The sequence below is a fragment of the Nipponia nippon genome, unplaced genomic scaffold (genome assembly GCF_047370975.1).
Source record: "Nipponia nippon isolate SJK-2023a ecotype South Korea unplaced genomic scaffold, ASM4737097v1 scaffold_6, whole genome shotgun sequence".
NCBI classification, from domain to species: domain Eukaryota; kingdom Metazoa; phylum Chordata; class Aves; order Pelecaniformes; family Threskiornithidae; genus Nipponia; species Nipponia nippon.
The window spans coordinates 2,703,237-2,726,384 of record NW_028262380.1 but is presented as its reverse complement, the minus strand read 5'-3'; the positions used below and the strand labels follow the sequence as shown (position 1 = coordinate 2,726,384).

The following is a 23,148-nucleotide window of genomic DNA, read 5'->3' as shown; positions in this document are numbered from 1 at the left end:
GGCCAGCCCGAGGATCCCATCTGAGGCAGAACCTGTAGCCATGTGCCTTGCGATTCTGCAAATGAGTGCTGTCTGTTAATGAGTCGTTAGCTGTAGCAAAGATAATCTCTTTCTTTTTGTTCTTGGTCTAAAGCTTTTATTGATTAAGTATTTCTTTCTGCTCTACAGCTGTCAGACCATTAAAATAGAAACAAACCCCCTACAATTTCATAGGCTGCTCAGGTTTGAAACGATGAGTACTCTTTGTACCTTTTCTTTAAGCAAGACATTATCCTTGAGACCTGCTGCTCTTTTTCCAAAGGCCTGGAGTAGATCATTGTGCTGTCAAAAAATATTCTTTTGCAGAATAACTCCCTAAAGAATACCCCTTCTGTGGGAAGGAAGGGCTCTGTGGCAAGCTGACATTTTATTAATTTATTTGATTAGGATGAATGAGGATTTAATCTGAACCCAAGGGCAATGCTGTTGAAGAGATCCTAATCACTTGCATCTATCCTTTCAACAGCTACAGCTGCGGGTAGGAAAAAGCAGTGCTGCTATAGATTCACTCTCTCTTTATCTCAGGGTCCAAGCACAATGTTAGTGCTGTTTTCACCCTCCTAGACTTGAGCCTTAAGTTAGATATCTGCTGTAGCTTCTGTGTAATTCTCTTTAGATGTATCTTTACGTATTAGCCATGAAACTAATGGTATTTAAATGTACATTACTTGGTTATGGCTTTGTAGGCATCTTTTGTGTATGGAGTGAAAGAAATGCTGGTGTGTTTTGGTGTCTGAACTACTGTTTCCATCCCCACATCAACTAAATAAAACCTTTTTCCTGCTGATACATCTCAGAAGATCAGGCCCCTTGATGGTCTTCTCTTGACTTAATAAGTCAACAGAGCAGGCTCTTGTTGACCGGTGGTGTTAACATCAGGGTGTGCTGGGCCCGCTGCATTTAGGTGGAAGGCAGCAAGTCTCTTCCCAGGACTTCCAGCTCATTCATTCTCAACCGGTCCCATTGTTTTTTGTAACGCATCTCCAGAAGAAAGTCAGGCAACCTGGTTAACATTTGTAAGGAATAAGGGGCAGTGAGTGGTTACTGCGTCTTGACAATCCACGTAATGACCAAAGACCTTCCTTTTGGCAAAAGCTAAAGCCCCAGGGCCTCCTGTCCTGTAGAAGATGGGTCTCCTCTCCATTCTCTTGACCTGTTTTCTCCAGCTCCCAGAAGGTGGAGAGCAAGACTGAGAATTTCTTTAGTTAGCACCCACTAAGGCTTATTTCCAATTTCCAGTTTGGTGGGGCTTCCCTCAGGGGGGCCATCTTGCAGTACTGCACAAGTCGTAAAGTAACTGAAGAAGGATTTCTCCCAGCTTCTGGGCAAGTAAATAATCTCAGGCCATCATAATCATATCGATCTGCAGAAAATCCCTTGAACAAGAAAAATAGCTCTGGTTAGTTCCCTGATGGTGGCTGTGATTCTTCATAGAATCGTTGAGGTTGGAAAAGGCCTTTAAGATCATCGAGTCCAACTGTAAACCTAACGCTGCCAAGTCCACCACTAAACCATGTCTCCAAGTGCCACATCTACATGTGAATGTATTGTCCGTGCAGATTTTCCATGCTTACCCCAGCAAAGCCCTGTCATTAGGGGAGTCAGTACTGGTGAAGAGCAGAGGGCTGGCAGTGCCTGCTCTTCAATTTCTGCCGTTGGTGGTGGGGAAAGGTTTAAGGACACAGTTTTTTCTGACCATAAAGAATCTGTTGCTTAATACCAGGGGAGCGTGCACACCAAAAAAGAAAGCCACAGCATGTTTGATGCATCTACAGTTACACTAAGTCATTCAGTTTTAGTCTTGTTTAGAGAGGAGCTTCATGCCGGAGGAGTTTGTTGGAGGGACTTTGCCATGTGTGTGGAGTAGCTAATTACAAATCTTTTATTTATTATTATTTTTTTACAGGCCAAACACAATCCTCAGGCTTCGATTCAATCACTTTGCCACAGAGTGCAGTTGGGACCATTTGTATGTGTATGACGGAGATTCAATTTACGCTCCCTTACTGGCAGCCTTTAGGTAAGTTCCCCTCGGTAAGAATCTAACTGTACGCAATGATATTTCTTTCACTTGGAGCCTGAATCAAATGTGGCTTCTAGCAGTATAAATATGTTCCACTAATCTAAATATATAATACTGCAAATACAGCACATAAGCAAGTGTCCTTTTGTGCAATCGTCGTCAGCATAAACAATTAAGGAGTTGTTTCTGCTTTTACAATGAACAAATCAGGTTACTACACTGTAGCCTGTAAGTATTATGTTTTCATTTCCAAATCCTGATTATTTGAGAGACAAAAAAAATCATTGTCATCTGGTTGAGCTTGAAATGATTTGGCATGCAGGCTCCTTCTAAAGTAGAAAACTGCCCCATTTACTAGGTTTCGACGTGACTTAAGCTTAACTCATGGTATGTCAATGCTGACAGAAGGCAAAAGCCAATTAATCAATGTTGCAGATATATAGGTCTCGTAGAACTATGTATATCCTTCTGTACCTTAAACTTCAAATTTTTAAACTCTTTGGAACATGCTCAGAAACAACAACGATGGGTCAGACAGCTTTGTAAAAATGTGTAAAAATATCTGTTCTTCTGATGGATGACTGGTATTTGGCTCATCTGTGGTGAGAGACCAATTTGTGGATGCTGGCTAACAGTCGACATTTCACGAAGAGACCTAAATATAACTTGTGCATTTATGTACTTCAGTCTTGCAGCAACAAGCACCACCTTATCTTTTCTATTCTTTTAGCTGAAATTAGAAAAATAATCCCAAGTTGTGTATGGAAAAACTAATGGTTCCCTTTGGACTCTGCTTGTTCCAAGTGGCTGATCGACTGTTTCCAGAATTAACCTTCTGCTGTGCTTCCTTTCATTTGTGAAATGAAGTTCTAAAAATACTTCATGTTTGTTGTAAAAAATCCTTGTAATCTCTATGAGAGAAGATCAGCATAGGAACAAAAAGTTGATAAAAAAAATTAAAAACACCACTTTTTTTTTTTTTTTGGTCTTCAGCTGAAAATGCAGAGTTGTTTTGTAGTGAAAGAATGCTTCCTGTAAACCTTCAGACTAACCTGAGGTCGAAACAGGGGACAGAAATGAATTATTATGTTATTCTCACCGTATCTGAAGAAGAAGAAACCTTCTCTCTCCTAAAAACCTCCAAAAACCTGGAGGTGCAACCTGGAAGCCCTCTCCCGGTATCATGCACTGAATTGATATGCAGAAGGAGGAAGAAATGTCATCTTGACTCATAGTCATTTTGCTCTAATCGAGCTAATTTTTAATACGCTGTTGAAAAGGTGAAATGATCATGATTTGTGCCTCCAGTTTCTTGTGTGTTTTCCAAAAATTAATAGGGTTTTTAAATTGAGGTTATAAGTAGTTCGCAGCATTAACAATTATGGTTCAGACTTTAAAGTCATCTGTAAATCACTAGGAAGTCTGTGCCTGAGGACAAGCAAGCGTGAGCTTAATACAATAACATTTTTGAGGTAGGAAAAAAATTCAATTATTTTTTTAATTGCTTCCTCAGGTGACATTTGAGTTTTGTCTTCATTAGCAGTGAGCTGTGTTGTTCAGGAAATAGCAGATGCTTCTAATTTTGATGAAGTGCAAAAAACATCCGTTGAAAAATACCTTTCTCTGATAGAAAAACAAATGCACTAGAATTTTTCATGAGCAGTGTTCATATTTTATCTCTTTGTCTTGGCTTACGTTACATTTTAATATTAACCATAACCATATTTCACTCTTCACTATTTTTGCACCGTGCCAGGGGATTTGCAAGATTGAGCTTTGTACAGTTGAACACTGTAAACTTTCAAGTTTGTTGATAATTCCTCCCTCTCTAAAGCTCAGTTTTTGCTACCTCCCTGGCTTTTCGCAGCAGTTGTCTGAGCCCTCGCTTCCTTCACTGCTCTGATCTTGTTTTCTTGACCTTCTGATGCTCGCTTATGTTTGTTCACAATATGGTATTTACCCTGAATATCATAAGATGATCTTGGAAATCCTCGACACTGCACTATGGAGAAACTTTAAATTGGTTTTATCAATTTTTAACTGTGATAAATATTTGCATAACGCAAACATTTACACAGTGCAAGTGTCTGCGTAAACTGTTTACTAAACTCCTCGTGGGCCGAGTGCCCCCAGGGCCGCCCGGTCCAGTACATTAAGCTTTTTTTCTATTAAGCTGGGTTAAAAATATCTTTGCTGGTTTATAGTTGTGATCATAGGCAACATGAGACTGTATAAATGTGCCGCTTCAAACATGCGATGAAAGAACATGGAGGAAATAGAAATCCAGCGTTTGTCTGCACAGAATGAAGAAATCTGAAGCAGATAAACTGCACTCGCCACCCGTGAACTTTGTTGGTTGTGTTTTTAACTTTACTCCGTGTTAAACATTTACTGGAGCTGCTTTTGCACCTTTATTTTCATTTTGCGCTGGTCGGCGGGGGTGTTTTCCTCTTCAGAAACAATCGTTCTTTTGCAAGACCTTTGGCCACGGCTCTGCGCTTGGCGCTGGGGGTGAGACCACTCAGAAGGGCCTCGCGGTCGCCAGCGGGTGCCCGATGGATGGTCGTGGTGGCAGCGGCCAGCCCACGGTTGCTGGCTGAGCTGGCTGCTCTGCGGTGCCTCCACGTGAGCTCTCGGACCCTCAGCAAACAGGAGCAGCTCACCTTCCTTTCATTACTTGAAGGTGAATTATGGCACTTGCACACCCAAATTTGAGTCTAGGCACAGAACGTGGGGTGAGTTGGGTTGGAAGGGACCCTGGTCTGATCCCTCACTCAAAGCAAGGCCAGCTTCAGAGTGGGACCAGGTCCTTGCTCAAGACCTTGCCCAGTCAAATTGTGAATTTCTCTTAAGGATAGAGATCTCATTGATCCTCTGGGCCAGTGGTCCAGCGCTTGATCATGGTCATGGTTAAGAAAAAAAAAATATATTAAAAACAAACAAACAAACCAACCATCATCTACTAATATCAAATCAGAACTTCCTTTGCTGCAGCTTGTGTCTGTCGCTTCATGTCCTTTGTGTCCTTTGTGTCCTTTGATGTCTGGTGCCATCTCCTCTGTAATCTCTCCTTAGGTGGTTGAAGGCACCAATTAGATTTCTCCCCATCGTCAGCTCTCTCTCCTCCAGGCTAAACAAACCTCACTCCTTCCACCACTCCTCATGCATCGTATGGTTGTCCCCTCTCTATTTTGTACTCCCTCAGTTCTTTGCCAGAAATTGTAGCCCACATTGCTGCCTTGGGCACACGCAAAGGCTGTCTTTCTTCTGCTTAGTCTTCAGTACCCTTCCGAACTAACCTGCAAACCCTGCTTACCCTTCCCCATCGACTTGTCTTACATTGCTTAGAGCAAATGATCAGCTGATATCAGCAGGGGGGTTACTAACAGGGATTAATTACACAGGGAAAGGTACAAACCACGGTGAGTCGGTGCTATTTGTGTTACGAGAGTATCCAGAGGAGCTAATCAACTTAGTGCTGATGTTATATAGACTTCTAGGAAGAAGCGGTCCTTGCCTCCGGCACATATAGGCAGAGAACGAACTGCGGGTGTACGTGCTCTGCGTAAAGGTTGCTCAGAGAGGTGGTGGATGCCCCATCCCTGGAAACGTTCAAGGCCAGGTTGGACGCGGCTCTGAGCAACCTGATCTGGTTGAAGGTGTCCCTGCTCATGGCAGGGGGGTTGGACTGGATGGCCTTTAAAGGTCCCTTCCAACCCAAACCGTGCTGTGACTCTATAAAGAAGACGAAGGGACAGTTTAATGCTTAAGTTGTATTGCTTTGTTTGCTTCAAAGCATGCGTTGGGTGACCTTCACTCGTGTGCGTAACCAGGTTTTTGCCTATCAATGTTCTCGCCCTCCTCTGATGGAGCTGGCACTCAGCACATCATCAACCATCACCTCCCAAATCAGTTTTTATTCTGCGGCCTGGTCGGCATGCACACACGCAGCTCATGGAGCAGTCCAGTTGACTTTTTGTTCTAGTGGCCTGTTGTCCAAATATTTATTATTTTGCTCTATTTGTTTTCTTTGGATCCACAATAACTTTTAGAGTATTGATTTAAAAAAAAAAAAAAAATCAGTATAAGGTGAGGAGCAAACGTATTTGGGATTTTGCTGGAAACGTACCTGCTGAATGATGTTCCCATGTTTACGTTGACTCGTGAGGTGTCAGCGAGCCGACCGATCCTTCGAATGCGCGAGAATTGGTTAATCAAAACGGCTTTGTGGTAGAAAGTCGGATTTCTTAGAGAAATGTAAATGCATGGTATCAAAATTGCTTGTGTTCGCTAAATCTGCAGTCCCCTCCAAAAACATCAAATCAATTTGACAAGATGGACGAAGAGTGTTTCCATTTTAGAGTTTTGAAAGGATAAATCCTCCGAGTTAAATCGAGGCCTATAAAGGAGGTTTAGAGCAGAAAGTTTCTTCAGTTCTTCCCTTTCTCAGTTCTTTTCTCTTAAACTGTTTCTGATGGACTGAAGAATAAGATTTTGGTGTGGTTTTTTTTTTTTTTTTTTTCTTTTCATGAATTCAAATATCCTGTACTGAGCTTCACAGGTATTAAACAGGCGGTAGACTTTAGGTTTTAAAAAATGGAAAGGCATTGGCACCATGGCCAGTAGCATGGGCTGTCTCTTCAAGACTAGACAGTAAAATAATTTTTTAACTTTTAAAGTTGTTCTTCACTGTAATGGCAAAAAAGGTGTTATTTCTTTTGAGGCTTTTCAGTCCGTGTTCTCTTGAAATAATGGCTTTTACAATCACACCGTGTGGTATAATCATTAAAAATTACTGAATGGCTCATGGGACACATTTTAATGTTTAATGTTTTAATATGTTTAGGGTTTCCGCTGGCTCTGGAAGGAAGAGGATCGGGTACGAACCAAGGAGGTTTTTGGGGCAACCCCCTTGGTCGGAGGGCTCCGCGGGCCGGCAGCCTGCCCTGTGCTGGTGCCGCAGCAGCTGGGTCTGTCTGTGCTGCAGCGAGGGACGAGGGCTGCAAGAAAAATTCTACTTTAGGGTGTTGCCAGCTCTCAATAATGAGTCTTTTTTTATTTTATTTTTATAAGTGTAATTGCCATTGCTTTGTTTCCTTGAAAGTCTGGGTTTGGGAGTCATCTTGCTGCACAAGAATCTTAGCTTTTCCTTTAAGAAAATCAGTTTGAGATGGCTCCTTATTTGCACCCCCCCTCCTGTGTTTTTTGGCCTTGATTTATTTTTAGTCTCTTGTAATTTCTATTTTTGGTTTGGGTTTTTTTTTTTGTTTATTTTTATTCTTGTAATTTCTATTTTTGGTTTGTTTGTTTTTTTATTTTTACTCTTGTAATTGTGAGTATGGTGATGGGCGCGGACCGTTTTTTAAGAAGGGAGAAATGGTGTCATTTTGTATACATGTGTGTCCAGATGGGTCAAAGTATTTAAAAATTAGGAGAAGAGAATGGTTTCTCTTTGCATTTCGGTAGATTGAGAATCCAATGTACTACCAATGTTTTGGTATCACCTTTATCCTTTTACTTCTCTGTGATCTGTACTCTGTATTTTCCCCCTTTCTTCCCGTGGCTCCCACCTCCTTGCTTTTTGACTCTTTTCTGCTCAGTAGCGCCTTACGCTTTTGATGTCTGCCACACTGACGGGTTGTGTCTCAGGAGAAAATGATGAATACCCCACCACCGTGACGCTTGCATAGCAAATCAAGGAAAAGTAATAGAGGAGATGGCCTTCGTTTTAAATAATTCCCGTTTTTCTGTGGTGCAGGGGGGGGAGCAAGGCAGGCGGTGTGTGCAGGGCGATAGAGAAGTCGGGTCTCCTGGACGTTGTTTTTCACTCTTGCCACTGACTCTGCAAATCCAGCGCGCAGAAAAGAGAAGTTGTTTCAGGGCAAAACAGAGGTTTTGCCTTTCAACACCTAAGAAATAGTGTCGTTGGACAGCTTAGCTGAGTAGGAGTATGTATTTGCTTTGGAGTAGTGATGATTACGAAATGTTTTGAAACCTTATAAAAAGAACTAGAAGCGGTACATTGTGAAATAGGCTAATCTTGGCCAGAGTCGAGTCTCTCAGAGATTCTGGGTTGTAGTTTAAAGGAAGTTTTGCATAATGCTTTATCATTCTGATTCTGCCTATTGGATTTTTCTTTTCATGGCAGATAATGGAAATTCTGTTTGTGCTGGTTTATTCCAAATGATGCTGTGCACACACCAATTTATTCACGGTTTTCGAGGTTCGACCTTTCAAGGCCGTTATCGTTGTGTTCTCTTCATGGCTTTTTCTGAACGAAATTACAATCTATTAAGTTTCATCAGACTGTTTTAAACATGTGTAGGTGGGATAACGTCCTCTTTAGTATATTTACATACGAGTCATCAGAAAAAGATGGAAAGGAGCAAGCGGGAGCTGTGGTGAGAGCATCTGCTATGGTGGTACCTGTGTTCTTCCCAAACAAATCCCAAAATAGACATTTCTAAGAGAAAACAAATAATTGCCCTGTGCCAGTCCTTTTATTAGGAGGGGTCACTGGGGAGGATTTTGTCTTCTCTCACTACCGCTATTCACTCTGCACTTTTTATTCTTTGCTGCCGTTGTTCTCCCCGTTCCAGGGCTTTCCAGTTAGATTGCCCTGTAATATCAGGGATAAGTGCTGCAAGAATAAGACTGGAGAAAAATAAATCAGAACAAAGGAATTTTCACCTGTCCCTGAGCTGTAGTTTGCCCTACCCTGAATTATATTCAGATGTCTGTTTTCTTGTGGCAGAGACATACCATCCTACAGTTTGCATTACAAAGGGAAATTACGAACCAAATAGCAAGGAGAAGTTTATTAGGCTATTTGTTCTTTGATTTTTCAGGAGACGGTCTTTTGGGAGAGATCATCTTCAGATCAGAAGTCTCGAATTTTAGAATGAGACAGGCACCTCTGACACACAAAGAAAAAGGCAGCGAATTTTGCCTTTTAATCCCATATCCTTGAGATCTGAAAGAAGAAAAAATAATTGGCTTTCTCACAAGGAAATATTTACCGAGCTGGATATCTGCAAATGTGCTGGAGTTGTTTAGCCAAAACACGGGGTCAGGTTACTGCATTTTTATGGCATGTTGGTAAAATGAAGGATATCTTTTTGTCCTCAATAAGAGTTGTTGCGCGGGAAGGGCTGTTGTACAGTTTGTGGATTTACTCCGCCATAGGTAACACGTTCATCTGCTACTCTTGGTGCAAACACCCCCAACATCTATAGCGAAAGCTTTTGGAAAGGATCACTGGGTGTCCGCGTTATTCTTCGAGCACACCATTGTATTGTATCGCGGGGACAGAAAAATTCAGGTCACAAAAAAGCGCTTTACAGGCGATGTGAATGGGTTGCTGTGGATAGCTGTGAGTGTTTTCCTCGGGTGCAGAAACTCATTTACCCTGTCCTGGGGAACTGTCTTCAAATGCATTTGCTTTCTGTTCCGAACAGATCTGAAAAGAGGAAAAGTAAGTTCTTTTCAGGGGGAAAAATTCTTTTCGTGGTTGCTTTTTAGTCAGTGGTGCCCTTGGATATTCAGAAGTCGCAGGGCACAAAACCAGGCTGGGCTGCTTTCCCAGGAGAGCTGCTGCCTGCCTGCAGCCCCGGAGCTGCCTTCGGATCCCTGCCCGACATGCTCCGCTCGGGGGTTTGGCGTCGCTGCTCGTCAAAAAGCTTTGACCTAGCCTTTGAAAATAGGACTGAGGCTCGGGGAAAGACGGTTCTCTACAAGAAAATAACAGCTGACTATGAATAGGTGGTGGTAGACAATGTGCTTTGTTTAGATAAAGGCTTTAAAAAAAAAATTCAATAGACTTCAAATTTATGCTTCCTCTTATGTCTTCTGTATGAGGGAGGAATTGACTTCTTTGTTTTGTTGTTGTCAGCCTTCTGTTAAAGAAGAATAAACTACTTTGTGCAATAGGTAAATAGGTAGTAGTTACTCCCTTCAAGAGACATTTAGCCTCCTTTCCAGCTTACTCCAGGTATTTTGGCAGATCATTATATAAATCTGTACTGTGTCCAATCTCAAATACTGTAAATAGTCTTGCCCACCATCCACCCTTCTCTCCACCACCCCTGGAAAACTAAAAGGCTGGAGGATCTAGCAGAACCTGGAACGGTGTAGAGAAACAGCCAGAGGCGACCAGAAGCGTGAAGCAATGAATGAGGTGGGAATAGCGAGCGGGATAGCCTTTTGGGACAGAAAAGACAACAAACGTGGATGTGATGAGTCGGACAGAACTTTATGAAAGAGCGGATGGCAGGAAGATGGTGAGTAAGGGTGATTGTACTCATTTCTCATAGAGGAAAAGCCCAAGAGGCATCGGCGGATGACCGGGCAGCAGATGGAAAGTAAGCGTAGGAGGTCCGTTCTCTACCATTGCAGAGTTAAATTGACCTCCCTGCTGCAGATTTTCCAGGTGAAAAGCGTATAAGCGGTTGAGAAAGGAATTAGATAGAAGCACGGATGAATGGTTTATTTAAAATGTGCTGTCTTGGGTGCATTCTCCAGGTCAAAGCGCCTGAACTGTGGGTTTCTGGAAGCTGGATAACACATCGCCAATATGCTCCGTCCTTGCTTTATTTGTCAGAGTCTTTCCCAAGCATTTGCTGTAGCCCCTAGTCAGGAGGAAATATGGGGCTCTGCAGGCCTTTAGTTTGGCTTGGTACAGCAGGTTTTGTGCTTTTGGGACACACTAATTTCCGTTTTCAAACATGCCACCTTGTTTTAAGAATGGGTCCTGTTTAAATGACGGCAGAAAAATAAGGGAGGGAAAGTAGGCTTTCAGTAAGAATAACTAGAATTCTAGGCAGCTTCGGGTTTACTCAGGTTAAACACTTTTAATATGCATTTATCCTTCAGAAGAGCCAAGTTGATTACTTCAGGGTTTTCTGTTTGCATTCCTTTCTGCAGCCATGCCTTCTTGTAGACCAAAGTTGTGCGCGTTGAGGGCAGCAGTAATGCTACTCTCGATAGCCTCAGTATCCCAGTTTGTCTGCACTCCTTGGTCAGTAACCTGGTCACCGTATTGCAGGTAATTAAGCCAAGCAAGAGCTTTAATAAGGGTTTGATAAACTGGTCCCTGAAGAATGTGGTTTTCTCTTTCTGAGAGAATCTTGAGGGTTCTTGCGCCTTTGAGAATGGGGTTGTTTTGAGGGTTGGTTGAATATGCATACTCACAATGTCAAGACGTTTTCTTTCGAATATTTAAGGAGTTCCGTTGAAGAAAAACAATCTGATAACACTGCGCTATGAGAATGATCGTTACTTTACACAAGTTCATTATACTGCAAATAGATTCAAATAAATACCTTGAGTTTCAATCGTTTTATTAACACTGATGCATTTACTATTGTTGTTTTGCTCTCTTTTATTTAACTGCTACCATTGTTGTTTTGTTTTTTTTTTTTTCAGTGGTCTTATTGTTCCTGAGAAAGATAGCAATGAAACAGTACCAGAAGTTGTAGCTACTTCTGGATATGCTCTTCTGCATTTCTTCAGTGATGCTGCCTATAACTTAACCGGGTTTAACATCACATACAAGTAAGTAGTACCACTCCAGAGTGATGTTGCAGGTTGAGCAAAAGGAGGTTTCCTCTTTTCTCAGCTTTGTCTTGAAATAAGCATTTGCTATTGAAGCATGTAATTATGAGTAGGTACTGGAATTTAGATTTTTATCTTTATTATACCCTTGCAACGGCTAATAACTGTAATGTGCTCAGCATTAACTTCAGTTGTCAATTGTAAGCGTGGGCAAATGTTTGCTCAAAAAGACATATTATTTATTTTATGTTGTTAGACTTATTTGATCATATTCAGTCAACCGGAATTGATGCATTTTGTGCATGTGTGCGCTCTTACGCGTTCTGCAGAGCTACTTCTGCACAAATGCGCTTTTGCATAAGCAGACACGTCTCACTCGGGACACTGGACTGTACCTACTCTTGAGGATCCTCAAGCAGTTTTCTTTGCGATGCTCTTTCTTATTCAGTCCTGGGATCAAGTTGCTTAATCTGGCTCCTTTTTAGTCTGGGATGGTTTCGTTATGTTCTTTGGTTCATATTTTAAATATTATATGTGGGTGCTTTCTGTGTAACTTGCAGAAGTTCTCATCTCTCTTTCAAAAAAATCAGCTGCAAAATCCCCAGTCCTGACTGACGTTTTGCAAAACTGAAAGTTTTCCTTAAAATGATGTGCTTAGTTTTTGAATACTAGTCTTGGTGCTTTCATCCTTATTGAGCACTTAAATATACAGTGGATTCTTTGAAAAATCGGGGGCATCCAGCACCCCTTGAAAGCTCTAGAGGAAAATGAGGAGCCTTTGCAAAGTTATGTGAAACAGCAGCTGAAGCAGTAGCATTTTCAGAGCTCTGGCTGATCCCATAAACCATCACACCATCTGCTGCCAGCTGTGGGTATTGCGCTATTGCAATACCACAGAGACCTTCTCGTGAAGAATAACCTGCCTTTTTTAAGTTCCTTGAAGATATTATAGTATTTCTTTAACTCTTCACTTTCTTGATCATTTCAAACAATTTTCAAGTGCTGTTTTTGTGTTTTGTTTCTTCTGTGTGTTCTGGTTGCTAGGTTTCCTCCTAACATTTTTGCAGAGAGTCGATAAAAGGGTGTATTTATTTCTTTTCAGTTTAACAGCCTTTATAGTTGCTGCTGGGGATAGGTACTCGACAAACACTTGTGAAATTATGGTCTTGGAGCCAGTGACTCCACCTGTCGCATGACAGTGAGAATATTGGGTGGTAATCCCCATCTGCCAGTTATCCTGGTTGATACACTGGCAAAAACTGGAATTTGGAAATGCGTAGGGTCTCTGAATTTGGGTCTTCACCAAGGATGTATCTAGTTTTGCCTCCGCTACATTGCAGATGATATAAAATCAGAAATGATTCAAAACAGGCACATCTTTGGCTTGCGAATCATCTCGAGCATGTTCCCTTGGTAAGCAGATCCCAGAATAGCACTTAATTGTGAGTAGTTTAAATATAAATTGCACAGACACCACAAAAGCCTTAAGCGCTGATTAAATTCTTTGCTTGCTGTTGGGCGTTTTAAGGCAATTCATTTGCATTACAAATGGCTAAAAACCATATTGATAATTTTTCAGAGGAGTTTGTAAGTTTATCTCATTAAGTGAGAACAAATCTCTGCAGGTCCATCACGTCAGGTCCTAGGTGAGCGGCTCTCCTTGGTTTGTGTGCTAACAGCTGTATTAACTTTTGTTCAACATCACTCTTGTATTCGCTAATAAGAGGTACGGGCCTGGGAGTCTGCTTCATTACTGACAAACCTTCTTTCCCTGATGTTCGCAGTTTCAATATGTGTCCCAATAATTGCTCCGGCCGAGGAGAGTGCAAGCTCAATAACAGCAGCAATGCTCTTGAATGCGAATGTGCCAAATACTGGAAGGGAGAAGCCTGTGATATTCCCTACTGCACAGATGATTGCGGGGCGCCCGAGAGAGGGTTTTGTAACTTTAATGATACCAAGGCATGTCTGTGCTCTGCAGGCTGGCAAGGTAAGTCTCCTGATGAATATGGAGAGGCTCTTGGATGCCTTCTCTATGTATGGCTCTTGCAGTTTAATTAGGAGTATTTGAGAAGGTTCTGCTTGAAAAGTATTAGCATTTTGAGTAGGAACAGAGTATCTAACTTTTCATATCAAAAGGTCACACTTCATTTGTAACTAATGCAACTGAAAGCAACTATGCTGCCATACAAAGCAGTACCAACCTGTTGTGTGCAGGCATCGGATGAAACCTTTAAACCTCGTCCCTGTGCACGTAAAGCAAATTTGAGCCTGCTGGCAGTAGTTAACCTGTTTGAACACACAAAATGCCTTGTTCTCATGTCCACGTAAGCTTGTCAGCTGTGTCAGTCTTAGCAACAGTTTGGACCAAATGCAAACGTTTCCTTTGCAAAGATACACTCATGTGGAAGAATTAGTCTTATGTGAAATGCAACCAGCTACAGCACTGGGGGCACCTGCTACCACCACTGAGCTATGCTGGAAGATCAGGCAGTGTGTTAGGTGCTGTGGAAAGAATCTGGGTTAGTAAAATGAGCATCCTAAGGAGAATGCGTCCAGCACAGAGGCTAGCATGTCTGCCTGTCGGGTATAAAACCAGCCACAGGTCATGTACGTCAGGGCTGGAAGACCACATCCCCTTATGCAGTGCAGTGCTTCCCTGGTGCTTTTCTGGAGTCTGGTTGTGCACTGACAGCAAAGGTGGGCTTCTGTTTGCTCAGTTTTTAGCCTACACCTCTTTTTTCCCTGTCTGTCATTTCTGTAGCAGGTTAGTGTAAAGGGGAAAAAAAAAAACCTAACCAAAACAACGCACCAAAAAACCCCAAAAGCCCCAGAACAAACCATAGCAGAATGAGATGCAAGCTGCTCTCCCCTTTCTTACTCTGAAGCTTTTTTACATCTGAAAATGGTCACTACCTCAGAAACCAGGAGTTTTTCAAGGGTGATAAACCAGACTCCGGTCTGCTTTCCTGAACTGGAGATTATTGCTGGTAGGAACTCGTCAAGAACGAGCAGATGCTGTCTCTTCCAGTCAAAACCATAACTCTGTGACACAGTGATTCACTTTTATGACTGCCTAACGGCTGTCCTGATAAAACTATTCCCTTTTCGAGGCTTGAGCCTCTTCAGCAGGTTCTGTGCTCTCTGTTGTCTGTGGTAACCCTGTGCGTGTGGATGGTCGCCACTGAGAAGAAGGGAGAGCATCCATGCGGCTTTTTTACTTTGCTGAGACCTTGCCGCTTGCTGTTCCTGTTCTGCCACACCATGGGGAACTGTGAAGGGAAGCCTGGCAGTGAAAAAGTTGGTTTAAGAGCAGCAGAAATAGAGGAAAAAAATAAGAAGTGAACAATTCACAAAAATGTGTTGCTGAGAAGGAGAGGAATGAAAAGAGGGAAAGATAGCCATAGACCCTTGGGGTTTTGTAGCCTGCTGCTGAGCAGGTCTCCTGAAGCTTTCACAGGTGGTGTTGGGGCTTCTGTGGGCACGTGGCGGCTAGGTCAGTGCTGGAAGGTTCCCTCTTGGTGTGGAGTGGGAAGGGGTCTGCGCTGTGACCCCTATAACCACAGTGGGGGAGAACGGAGCAGAGTGTCTGCTCTGCTGCATCACTAATTCATCCAGTCTGGAACTACTTTTTAGTTCTGGAAACGATTTTAAATTTGAAGTACGTGGTGTTACGGTTGGGAGATCGCACACCAGGTCCATCACAGATTGCTGGTGTGGGCAAGGAAACGAGGATCACAGCTTTCACCTCTTACCTGGCCGCGCACCATCTTTGTCAGCTGTGGTGCAGGACACTGACCTCTAGCTGAAACACAGGCTTTGGAAAAAACTCACTTAATTTTTAAACCTTATTTTCCCAGGTCCTGGCTGTTCAATTCCCGTTCCTGCAAACCAGTCGTTTTGGACCCGGGAGGAATACTCTCTTCCAAAACTTCCTAGAGCATCTCACAAAACCATAATCCATGACAATAAAATGTGGATTGTTGGAGGCTATGTCTTCAATCATTCTGACTCTCAGAAGGTTTTAGCGTGAGTATAAACCTGGATAATAAAGTCTAAGTAGAGGAACTTAGATTTGAGGATTATTTTTAGAAAATGCCATCTGACATGCTGTGCTTTGGCCTACGCTCCATCTCCAGGGGAAAACAGCAGTAATAAAAACTTAGACTCACATTGCAGATGTGGGAGAAAGCTGGTAAGGCGTGCTAATTTTGGAAAAGAAAAAGCGTAAGGTTCCTGATGTTCAGTGAAATTTTGATTCATCTGCTTCTGACAGCATTGAACTATTCACTATATATTTGTAGGCTAGCTTCTAAATTATATCTGGCCTCGTATTCAGAGAGGATAGTTTTGCTTCCCTGTTACTAGCCCTTCTTTATGTTATATCTGTGTGACTTCAGACTGTTGGGCTCCGTAATGAATGATTGCTGTGCGTGTTTGTGCACAGTGGATGGGATACCAAACAGGGAGTGGCATTTAGGATGATGACATTTAGTTGAGGAGATTTAACAGTAACTAAGATATCAAATAATAATTGTGTACCTGACGGAAATTCCCCGTAGAAAACATTTCAGGCTTCCTCTTGAGCTTCATAGTATTTAGGCAAAAGCTGGATTTTTTTCCATACCTTGCTTTCATGGACCTAAGCGAGAGCTGTGTGTTCTGCCCTCATGTCCGGAGGTAATAGTTCTTGTAGGGGAAGTTAAAGAAGAGCTGAAAATGCACACTTAATCATAGAATAGTTGCTGATTACTTCCACAATTTACTCTTTCAAAGTCGTGCCTGATTTTTCAACAGATACCCTATGGCTTCATTGAACGCTTTGTGAGATGATTTTATCTTACAAGGCTGCAAGCCCGGCGAGCATAGTTCATTCTTTTATCTGAAAAGTCACAGGCTGTTTTCAGGGCAACGAGTTTATCTTCTTTCAAGTTCACAGAAAAAGTACGCTTGAATGACAAAGACGTAATTAAAAAATGCCTTTTAAACACTGGCAGTTTTTTTTTTTATCAAGTAGTTGGAACTTATCTGAGCTTAGCGTAAAGTTTTTCTGCTCTTTTGAGTGGATCATGTGGTGTAAGTTGTCCTAGCTTAATAGACAAGGCATTAGCTCTTGGTTTTGCATGGGAAAGAAAACTCAGGGTAAAGCAAATCAGTACGTGGACGTTAAGTAACAGAGCAGGCTTGACTGGATTTTTTTTAATCCATAAGTAGTCTGTGCATGCTTTGTGCATGCTGAAATCTTGGTATCTAGGACTTTTGTTAAATAAAATAATTTCCCACAAATCCTGGAAAGGACGAGCAATAATTTTCTTAACTTTGATATCGACTTCTTGGGAAATTAATTCAATTTTTATTATACAGGTATGATCTTATTTCTGAACAGTGGCTTCCACTGGACAACACTGTGAACTCAGTAGAGATGAGATATGGTCATTCGTTGGCATTACATAAGGTAAGTTCAGTGCTGCAGCCTCACCTCCCTCTTCTCCCCCTACGCCCACCCCTTTCCACAGATCAGTCTTGCTTTGAGAGAAGCATTTCTCCTTCGAAGGCTTGTCCATGGATGTCCCTCTCTGTGTAATTGTACTCCAGGGAGTCCTTGGACTGGTGCCCTGGGAAGCCTGTAGTTCCTTTGCTTGTGTGTTCCTTCTTTGCCCTTTTCTCAGAGATTTTAGAGCTGACTGAGGTCAGCGAGTCCGTTATTTCCTTCTTACTGTCTGTGCTTGCAAGACATGCCCGACGGCTAGAGTTTGTTGGAGTTCAGCTGGTTCCCCAACTGCCTTTTGTGTAGACCACATATAATATTTGTATGAGCTCCGTTGTCCAAGGCGCCATACTAGAGCTAGGTAATTAGGGATTTTTGGAGCCTGCTCTGCTTCTGCAGTAGACCCGTGAATCTGTTCTTCCAATATCTGAAATGGCAGGTGGATTTGACTGTTTCTTACCTCATTTCTCACCTGCACGCCTTGCTGTGGGTGCAGGGCACGTGAGAGCAGAATGGCAAAGTCTTTGAAAAGGAAATGAGCTAATCCTTTACTGACCGTTGGTTTTGGAATGTTAATTAGCTTGTCACAATGCAAGCCTATATAAAGCATAGTTATAAACACTGGAAAAACTCCACACAGCACTATTGACAAACAGGACACTTGAAGAACCTGAGAAGGATGGAAATCCCTGCCTGCGAGGGCTCGATGCACATTCTGCAAATCACTGTTCAAAAGTAGGGTACGATCCAAAAGAGGGATCGCATCCAAAGAAGAGCAATGAAGCTGGTGAAGGGTCTAGAGCACAGGTCTTATGAGAAGCGGCTGAGGGAACTGGGGTTGTTTAGCCTGCAGAAAAGGAGGCTGAGGGGAGACCTTATCGCTCGCTAAGTGAGGTGGGGGTCGGTCTCTTCTCCCCAGTAACAAGTGATAGGATGAGAGGAAACGGCCTCAAGCTACACCAGGGCAGGTTTAGGTTGGATATTAGGAAAAATTTCTTCGCCAAAAGGGTTGTTGAGCATTGGACCAGGCTGCCCAGGGAAGGGTTGGGTCCCCATCCCTGGAGGTATTTAAAAGCCGGGTAGACGTGGTGCTTAGGGACATGGTTTAGTGGTGGCCTTGGCAGTGCTGGGTTAACGGTTGGACTCGATGATCTTAAGGGTCTTTTCCAACCTAAACGGTTCTATGGTTCTATAAGTGGGTTTACCATCCGTGATGGGCAGTGGTTCTTGGGAATTTCCCAAGAGGCACCAGCTATGGTAGAGAATTTCCCTTTCCAAGGTTACTGCCTTGTCAGTAGGGAAACAGGGCTCCACTACACACTTTGGTGGATTCATGACTGACTCCAAGATGCCTGGAGAAACCCACAAAGGAAACTGGATAGAGTTTTGGAACTTAGCTCTTACAGGATGATTAATAAAACGCTGTCTGACTATCCTGACTCCCTTCTTTCCAAAGGGTCCTTTGTCAGTGCATTAACTTGGAAGACAAAGCTTTTAGTGTACAGACACAGAGGAGTTTCCATCATAACTTCTGCCTTTCTTCCCGGCTATCTTCTGCTGTTTGCATTTGCAAGCTATGGGAGGGATTCAGTTTGATTATTAATTCACCTGACTTCAGGTGCCTAACTTTGGGTGCCTTGGGGAGCCTCTGAGCTCCATTTATAGTGAAAATAGACCTAGTCGGTACAGGTAGTGAAATCTGGAGAGCAAGTCAGCTCACCCAAACGTAGGTGCACCTTCCCTGCCTCTGATCAGTTGAATTATTCTCTAGGCTTCACTATATTTTATATATGTATTTAGACTCTCAGGTAGCATACAGGCACCTAAATTTTGATGTCTGTCATCTGAAGGTCAATCCTGCCTCATGCACCCCTTCCCGTCCGTACCCTGACGCAGGGTGAATTGTGTGTGTTGAAGGTATTCTGACATTACAGGCTTGGGTACAAACCCTGGCAGTCGTGGTTCATATCAAATGTGACTGGTGAAGGAGATACGTTTCTCCTTGAGAGAGGAGAAGAACTTAGGCTGAGAGAAGATAAAATATAATAACGTCATTACTTACATATTAGCTGTTTCCAAACTCATTGGCCTCATTTTAAATCTAACTTCTTTCAGGATGATATATACATGTATGGTGGAAAAATAGATGCGACGGGGAACGTGACCAGCCAGCTGTGGGTGTTCCACATTCCCACCCAAACCTGGGCTCAAGTGACGCCGAAAGCCAAGGAGCAGTATGCTGTTGTTGGCCACTCGGCACACATCGTCACCCTGCAAGACGGCAGTGCGGTCATGCTCGTCATCTTTGGGCACTGCCCTCTTTACGGGTATATCAGCAACGTCCAGGAATACAACCTGGGTGAGTGGGGCCCTACCTTCCATTGCCTTCAACTGTAACGGTTTGAAAATTATTTACGTGATCCATATTCAGATAGCAAAACAAAGACAGATACCTTCTTCTCCTTCTATTTGTATGGACGAGAATTTCAACCTAACTTCCGCTGTTCGTGTAACACAAACAGTGAGCAGGCAGCCATGTGTCTCCGGCTTTATACAGCTTGTTAGGTCCCAAAGACAAAAGGGAGGGACAAAGCAGGATAACTGTGGGACAATTTAAAATCATTTTCTTCTCTCCCTCTGACAAAGCAAACACTTCTGAAATTATTTTTTATATCCTGAGAGTACAAGAACGGCTGTGACAATTCAGACCAAGTATCCACCTAACCTGATACCCCTGTCTCCAGTAGTGGTGATTAACGAATGCTTCGGGGAACAGGGAGTGACTTTCTGGACTTGCATTTGCCCCATATCTCTGGGAATAGTCCAGACTCTGACTTGAAGATCCAGAGTTTTCCAGTATCGTCAGTGTGGAAGTGTAGGAAGCTCTCCAGTTGAACTGAACTGCTGCCTAACTTAAGCTGCTCTGAAGTGGCTCTCCGGAGGCACGTCCCATCCTCCACCGACCAGGTGGAGAACATAGTTAAGCACAGGAAGTTCACGATGTGAAATGTGCTGGTTATTGCCAGAAATAGTGGCCTTATCTGCACTTTTTGACCTGTTATCCTTGTCCTTCCGTCACCCTGATCCAGAAGATCTGCTGGAGTCTGCTCTGGTTTGCTGGCGTCCACATGAGCGAGCTTTCTTTCTCTAGGAGAAAGCTAGGGAAAACCAGGATGTGTGGGGCAGTGATTTGTTCTTCTGTTCTGGTTTTCCCATGTGGATCTTGCAGACTGTTCATTTCCTTTGCCTTTTGTGTGCCTGATCTGCCCTGGAGTTAGGAAGCTTGTGTAGGGTTTCTTTCTGCTCTTGCTACAGAGATTTGGTGTGTAATTTAGCATTTTTGTAATTTAGCAATTTTGTAATTTTAGCCATTATATTATGTCTAGAGTGCTTCAAACCAATGTTATTTTAGTGAGTGAGATATAGGACCATTAATCACGTATTAGTTTTTAACTGCAGTGTTCTTCACAGTCATACTTAACTTGGCTTCAGTGCTGTCTGGCTTTATACACATATGAAATAAAAGTGCTCTTGGGTACCGTTTCAAATCAAGCCATAGTGCTGGCATTTTCATGTCATTGAAATGCAGTATACTATGTCTGTACTTTTTATCTCATTTACTTAGCTTGTCTGCCAAACGTAATAAAGGACTGTAGGAGAGATGTTTCTGGTCTAATTAAAAAGACTTGACAATGCTTCTTGACAACAAACTCCTTGAAGGAGAATATTTTTGGATATGAAGCGAGAGAGACGGTGTCTAGGTCTGACTCAAGGGAAACCCAATTTGTTTCAGCACCAGACTTGTTGATAAGTTATTAATGGAGATAAATTTAACCATGTTTTGTCACTCACATTTTTCATTTCCCAGCCACAAATACGTGGAACATTTTACAGACGAGCGGAGCTTTGGTGCAAGGAGGGTATGGTCACAGTAGCGTTTACGATCCGAATACAAGATCAATTTATATCCATGGAGGTTACAAAGCATTCAGTGCCAACAAATACAGGCTAGCAGATGACCTGTACAAATATGAAGTTGATTCCCATATGTGGTAAGTAGTTCTTCCTCCTGTATACCACCCCGTCATTTTTGTTCGTAGAGGACAAAAGGATGGGGTATTTGATAAGGGTACAATAGTATGTAGTTACCTGCATTTAGGATAGATAGTGTGCTTTTGTATCTGTTATTTTTATGTCCCTTTATGAATAGAGAATCATATAATCGCATATAATCAAGGCTGTGAACGAGCCAAGAAATCCATTTTAATCTATTGTTGTATTAAAGCTGAAAAGAAAATTATTTGATGGGATTTTCTTGCCAGCAGTACAGACTGTGCATATGCGTGCAGTTGCTGCAGTCAAGTGAGTGATAATTCATTCCGCAGTTAAGACTGCAAAAGAATTTTCTATTATAACCCCATTTTCGTCTGGCTCTGTAACTGCTTGAAACGTTCATTTCTTAAGCTGAAATCTTCTGTGATTGTTTCTGCCCAAAGGTGAGTTTTATTTAAAAGCTATAGCAAAACTTCACAACTTTGAGCTACAGAGGCGAAATAAATTTTCTTCAATTTTGTGTTTTTCTGAAAGTTGTTTTTAAAGGCTCCTGGCAAAAAGGAGACTGTCTTTTGAATTAGCACATGTAAACTTGAGTCACCATATCACCTTTTTTTGAGAGTTTAAAATAGCTTGTATTTCTGCAACAACTGTTTGTGAGTCTACTCTGATGAGTACAGTAACTAGTGACTAATTTCCAAAACCCTTCCTTCCTCCTCCGTTGTACGTGCAGTAATGACCACCCTTCCTTTCTTGGTTCATTTGAACCTCTAGTTTAGCCGTGGAGCGGGCAAATCTGGCTGAATGGGCAGAAAATGTCACAAACGTGACAATATTCCTCCGAACTGCTGCAGCACCAGCTTCCTTTCATTGCGTTTCTTTTGTCAGTCTCAAGAGGATTGTCGGAGCGGGCGAGCCGTCGCCTCGCAGTGAGGCGCGTAGGAGTGTCTGCTCATCTTTATCCGTGCTTTTTTTGGTGCCATTGACTCCTCTTTTTTTGTTCTTCAGTGATTTAGGCCCTCTCTCCCTCTTGTGATTTCGTGGCAGGGCAAAAAAAGCAGTCCCCTGATCTTTATTTTGGCAAGTGTGTTTCTCCCCGTGTTCCCCGTATTTAGGACGAGAGGGAACGGCCTCAAGCTGCGCCAGGGCAGGTTTGGGTTGGATATTGGGAAAAACTTCTTCCCCGAAAGGGCTGTCAGGCCCTAGCACAGGCTGCCCAGGGCAGCGGTGGAGTCCCCATCCCTGGAGGGATTTAAAAGCCGGGTAGACGTGGTGCTCAAGGACATGGTTTAGTGGTGGGCTTGGCAGTGCTGGGTTAACGGTTGGACTCGATGATCTTAAGGGTCTTTTCCAACCTTAACGATCCTATGATTCCCTCTGGTGTTTCAACTGGCAGCTTCACAGTCTAATGCTGTAGCCCCGGCAGGGACAAAGTAATGCTCAGAAAGCCTTTGCGTGCTTTCTGAGTCCCTGGTCCAGGTCACTGATCTACCATTTGCTGAATATTTTATGGTGAAAGCCTGGGCTTCAGTGCACGCTGCGTTTGGGATGCTGCTGTTGCGCAGACCTGCTGTGACAGCCTGCAAACAGCGACACCGCTGCCTGCGGCAGGGATGTGGCCGCGCCAGGGTTTTCCTGCCATCCCACCCTCTCAAAATTGTAGGGAAATTCTCCGAAGGGTGACCCTGCGTGTGCAGTGCCGTTAATTGTGCTGATTAAAGGTGAGGTCAGTGGCGAGTATGATTAATGCTTCCCATGCTTTAGTCATGGATGAGGCGTTGAGTTTTGCAGGTATTGAGCTGCGGGGCTCCGTTATCCGCAGCTGCATAGATTTCCTCGAAATAGGTTTGTTAGTTTTGAGCAAGAGATGATGCCCAGTTCGAAAGAATTCTTTAGGTTACTATAAAATCAGAGTTACTATAAAATATAGGAGTCCTCCCAGGCAGTGTCCATATCGGCAGGTTTAGCTGACTAGGCCCAAAAGCCCAGTTAG

The 23,148-nt window shown here is 42.9% G+C and overlaps 1 protein-coding gene across 4 annotated transcripts in view; it reads left to right on the top strand.

Moving 5' to 3' along the window:
- ATRN (attractin) overlaps positions 1-23,148 on the top strand; it is a 158,150-nt gene that overhangs the window by 36,446 nt on the left and 98,556 nt on the right. For all 4 annotated transcript variants that reach the window (XM_087735760.1, XM_087735763.1, XM_087735762.1 and 1 more), the window contains exons 3-9: positions 1,946-2,059; positions 11,486-11,614; positions 13,399-13,604; positions 15,475-15,643; positions 16,979-17,069; positions 19,218-19,461; positions 20,971-21,154. In XM_087735760.1, the coding sequence (XP_087591886.1) occupies positions 1,946-2,059; positions 11,486-11,614; positions 13,399-13,604; positions 15,475-15,643; positions 16,979-17,069; positions 19,218-19,461; positions 20,971-21,154 (1,137 nt within the window). The remainder of the gene's footprint in view (positions 1-1,945; positions 2,060-11,485; positions 11,615-13,398; positions 13,605-15,474; positions 15,644-16,978; positions 17,070-19,217; positions 19,462-20,970; positions 21,155-23,148) is intronic.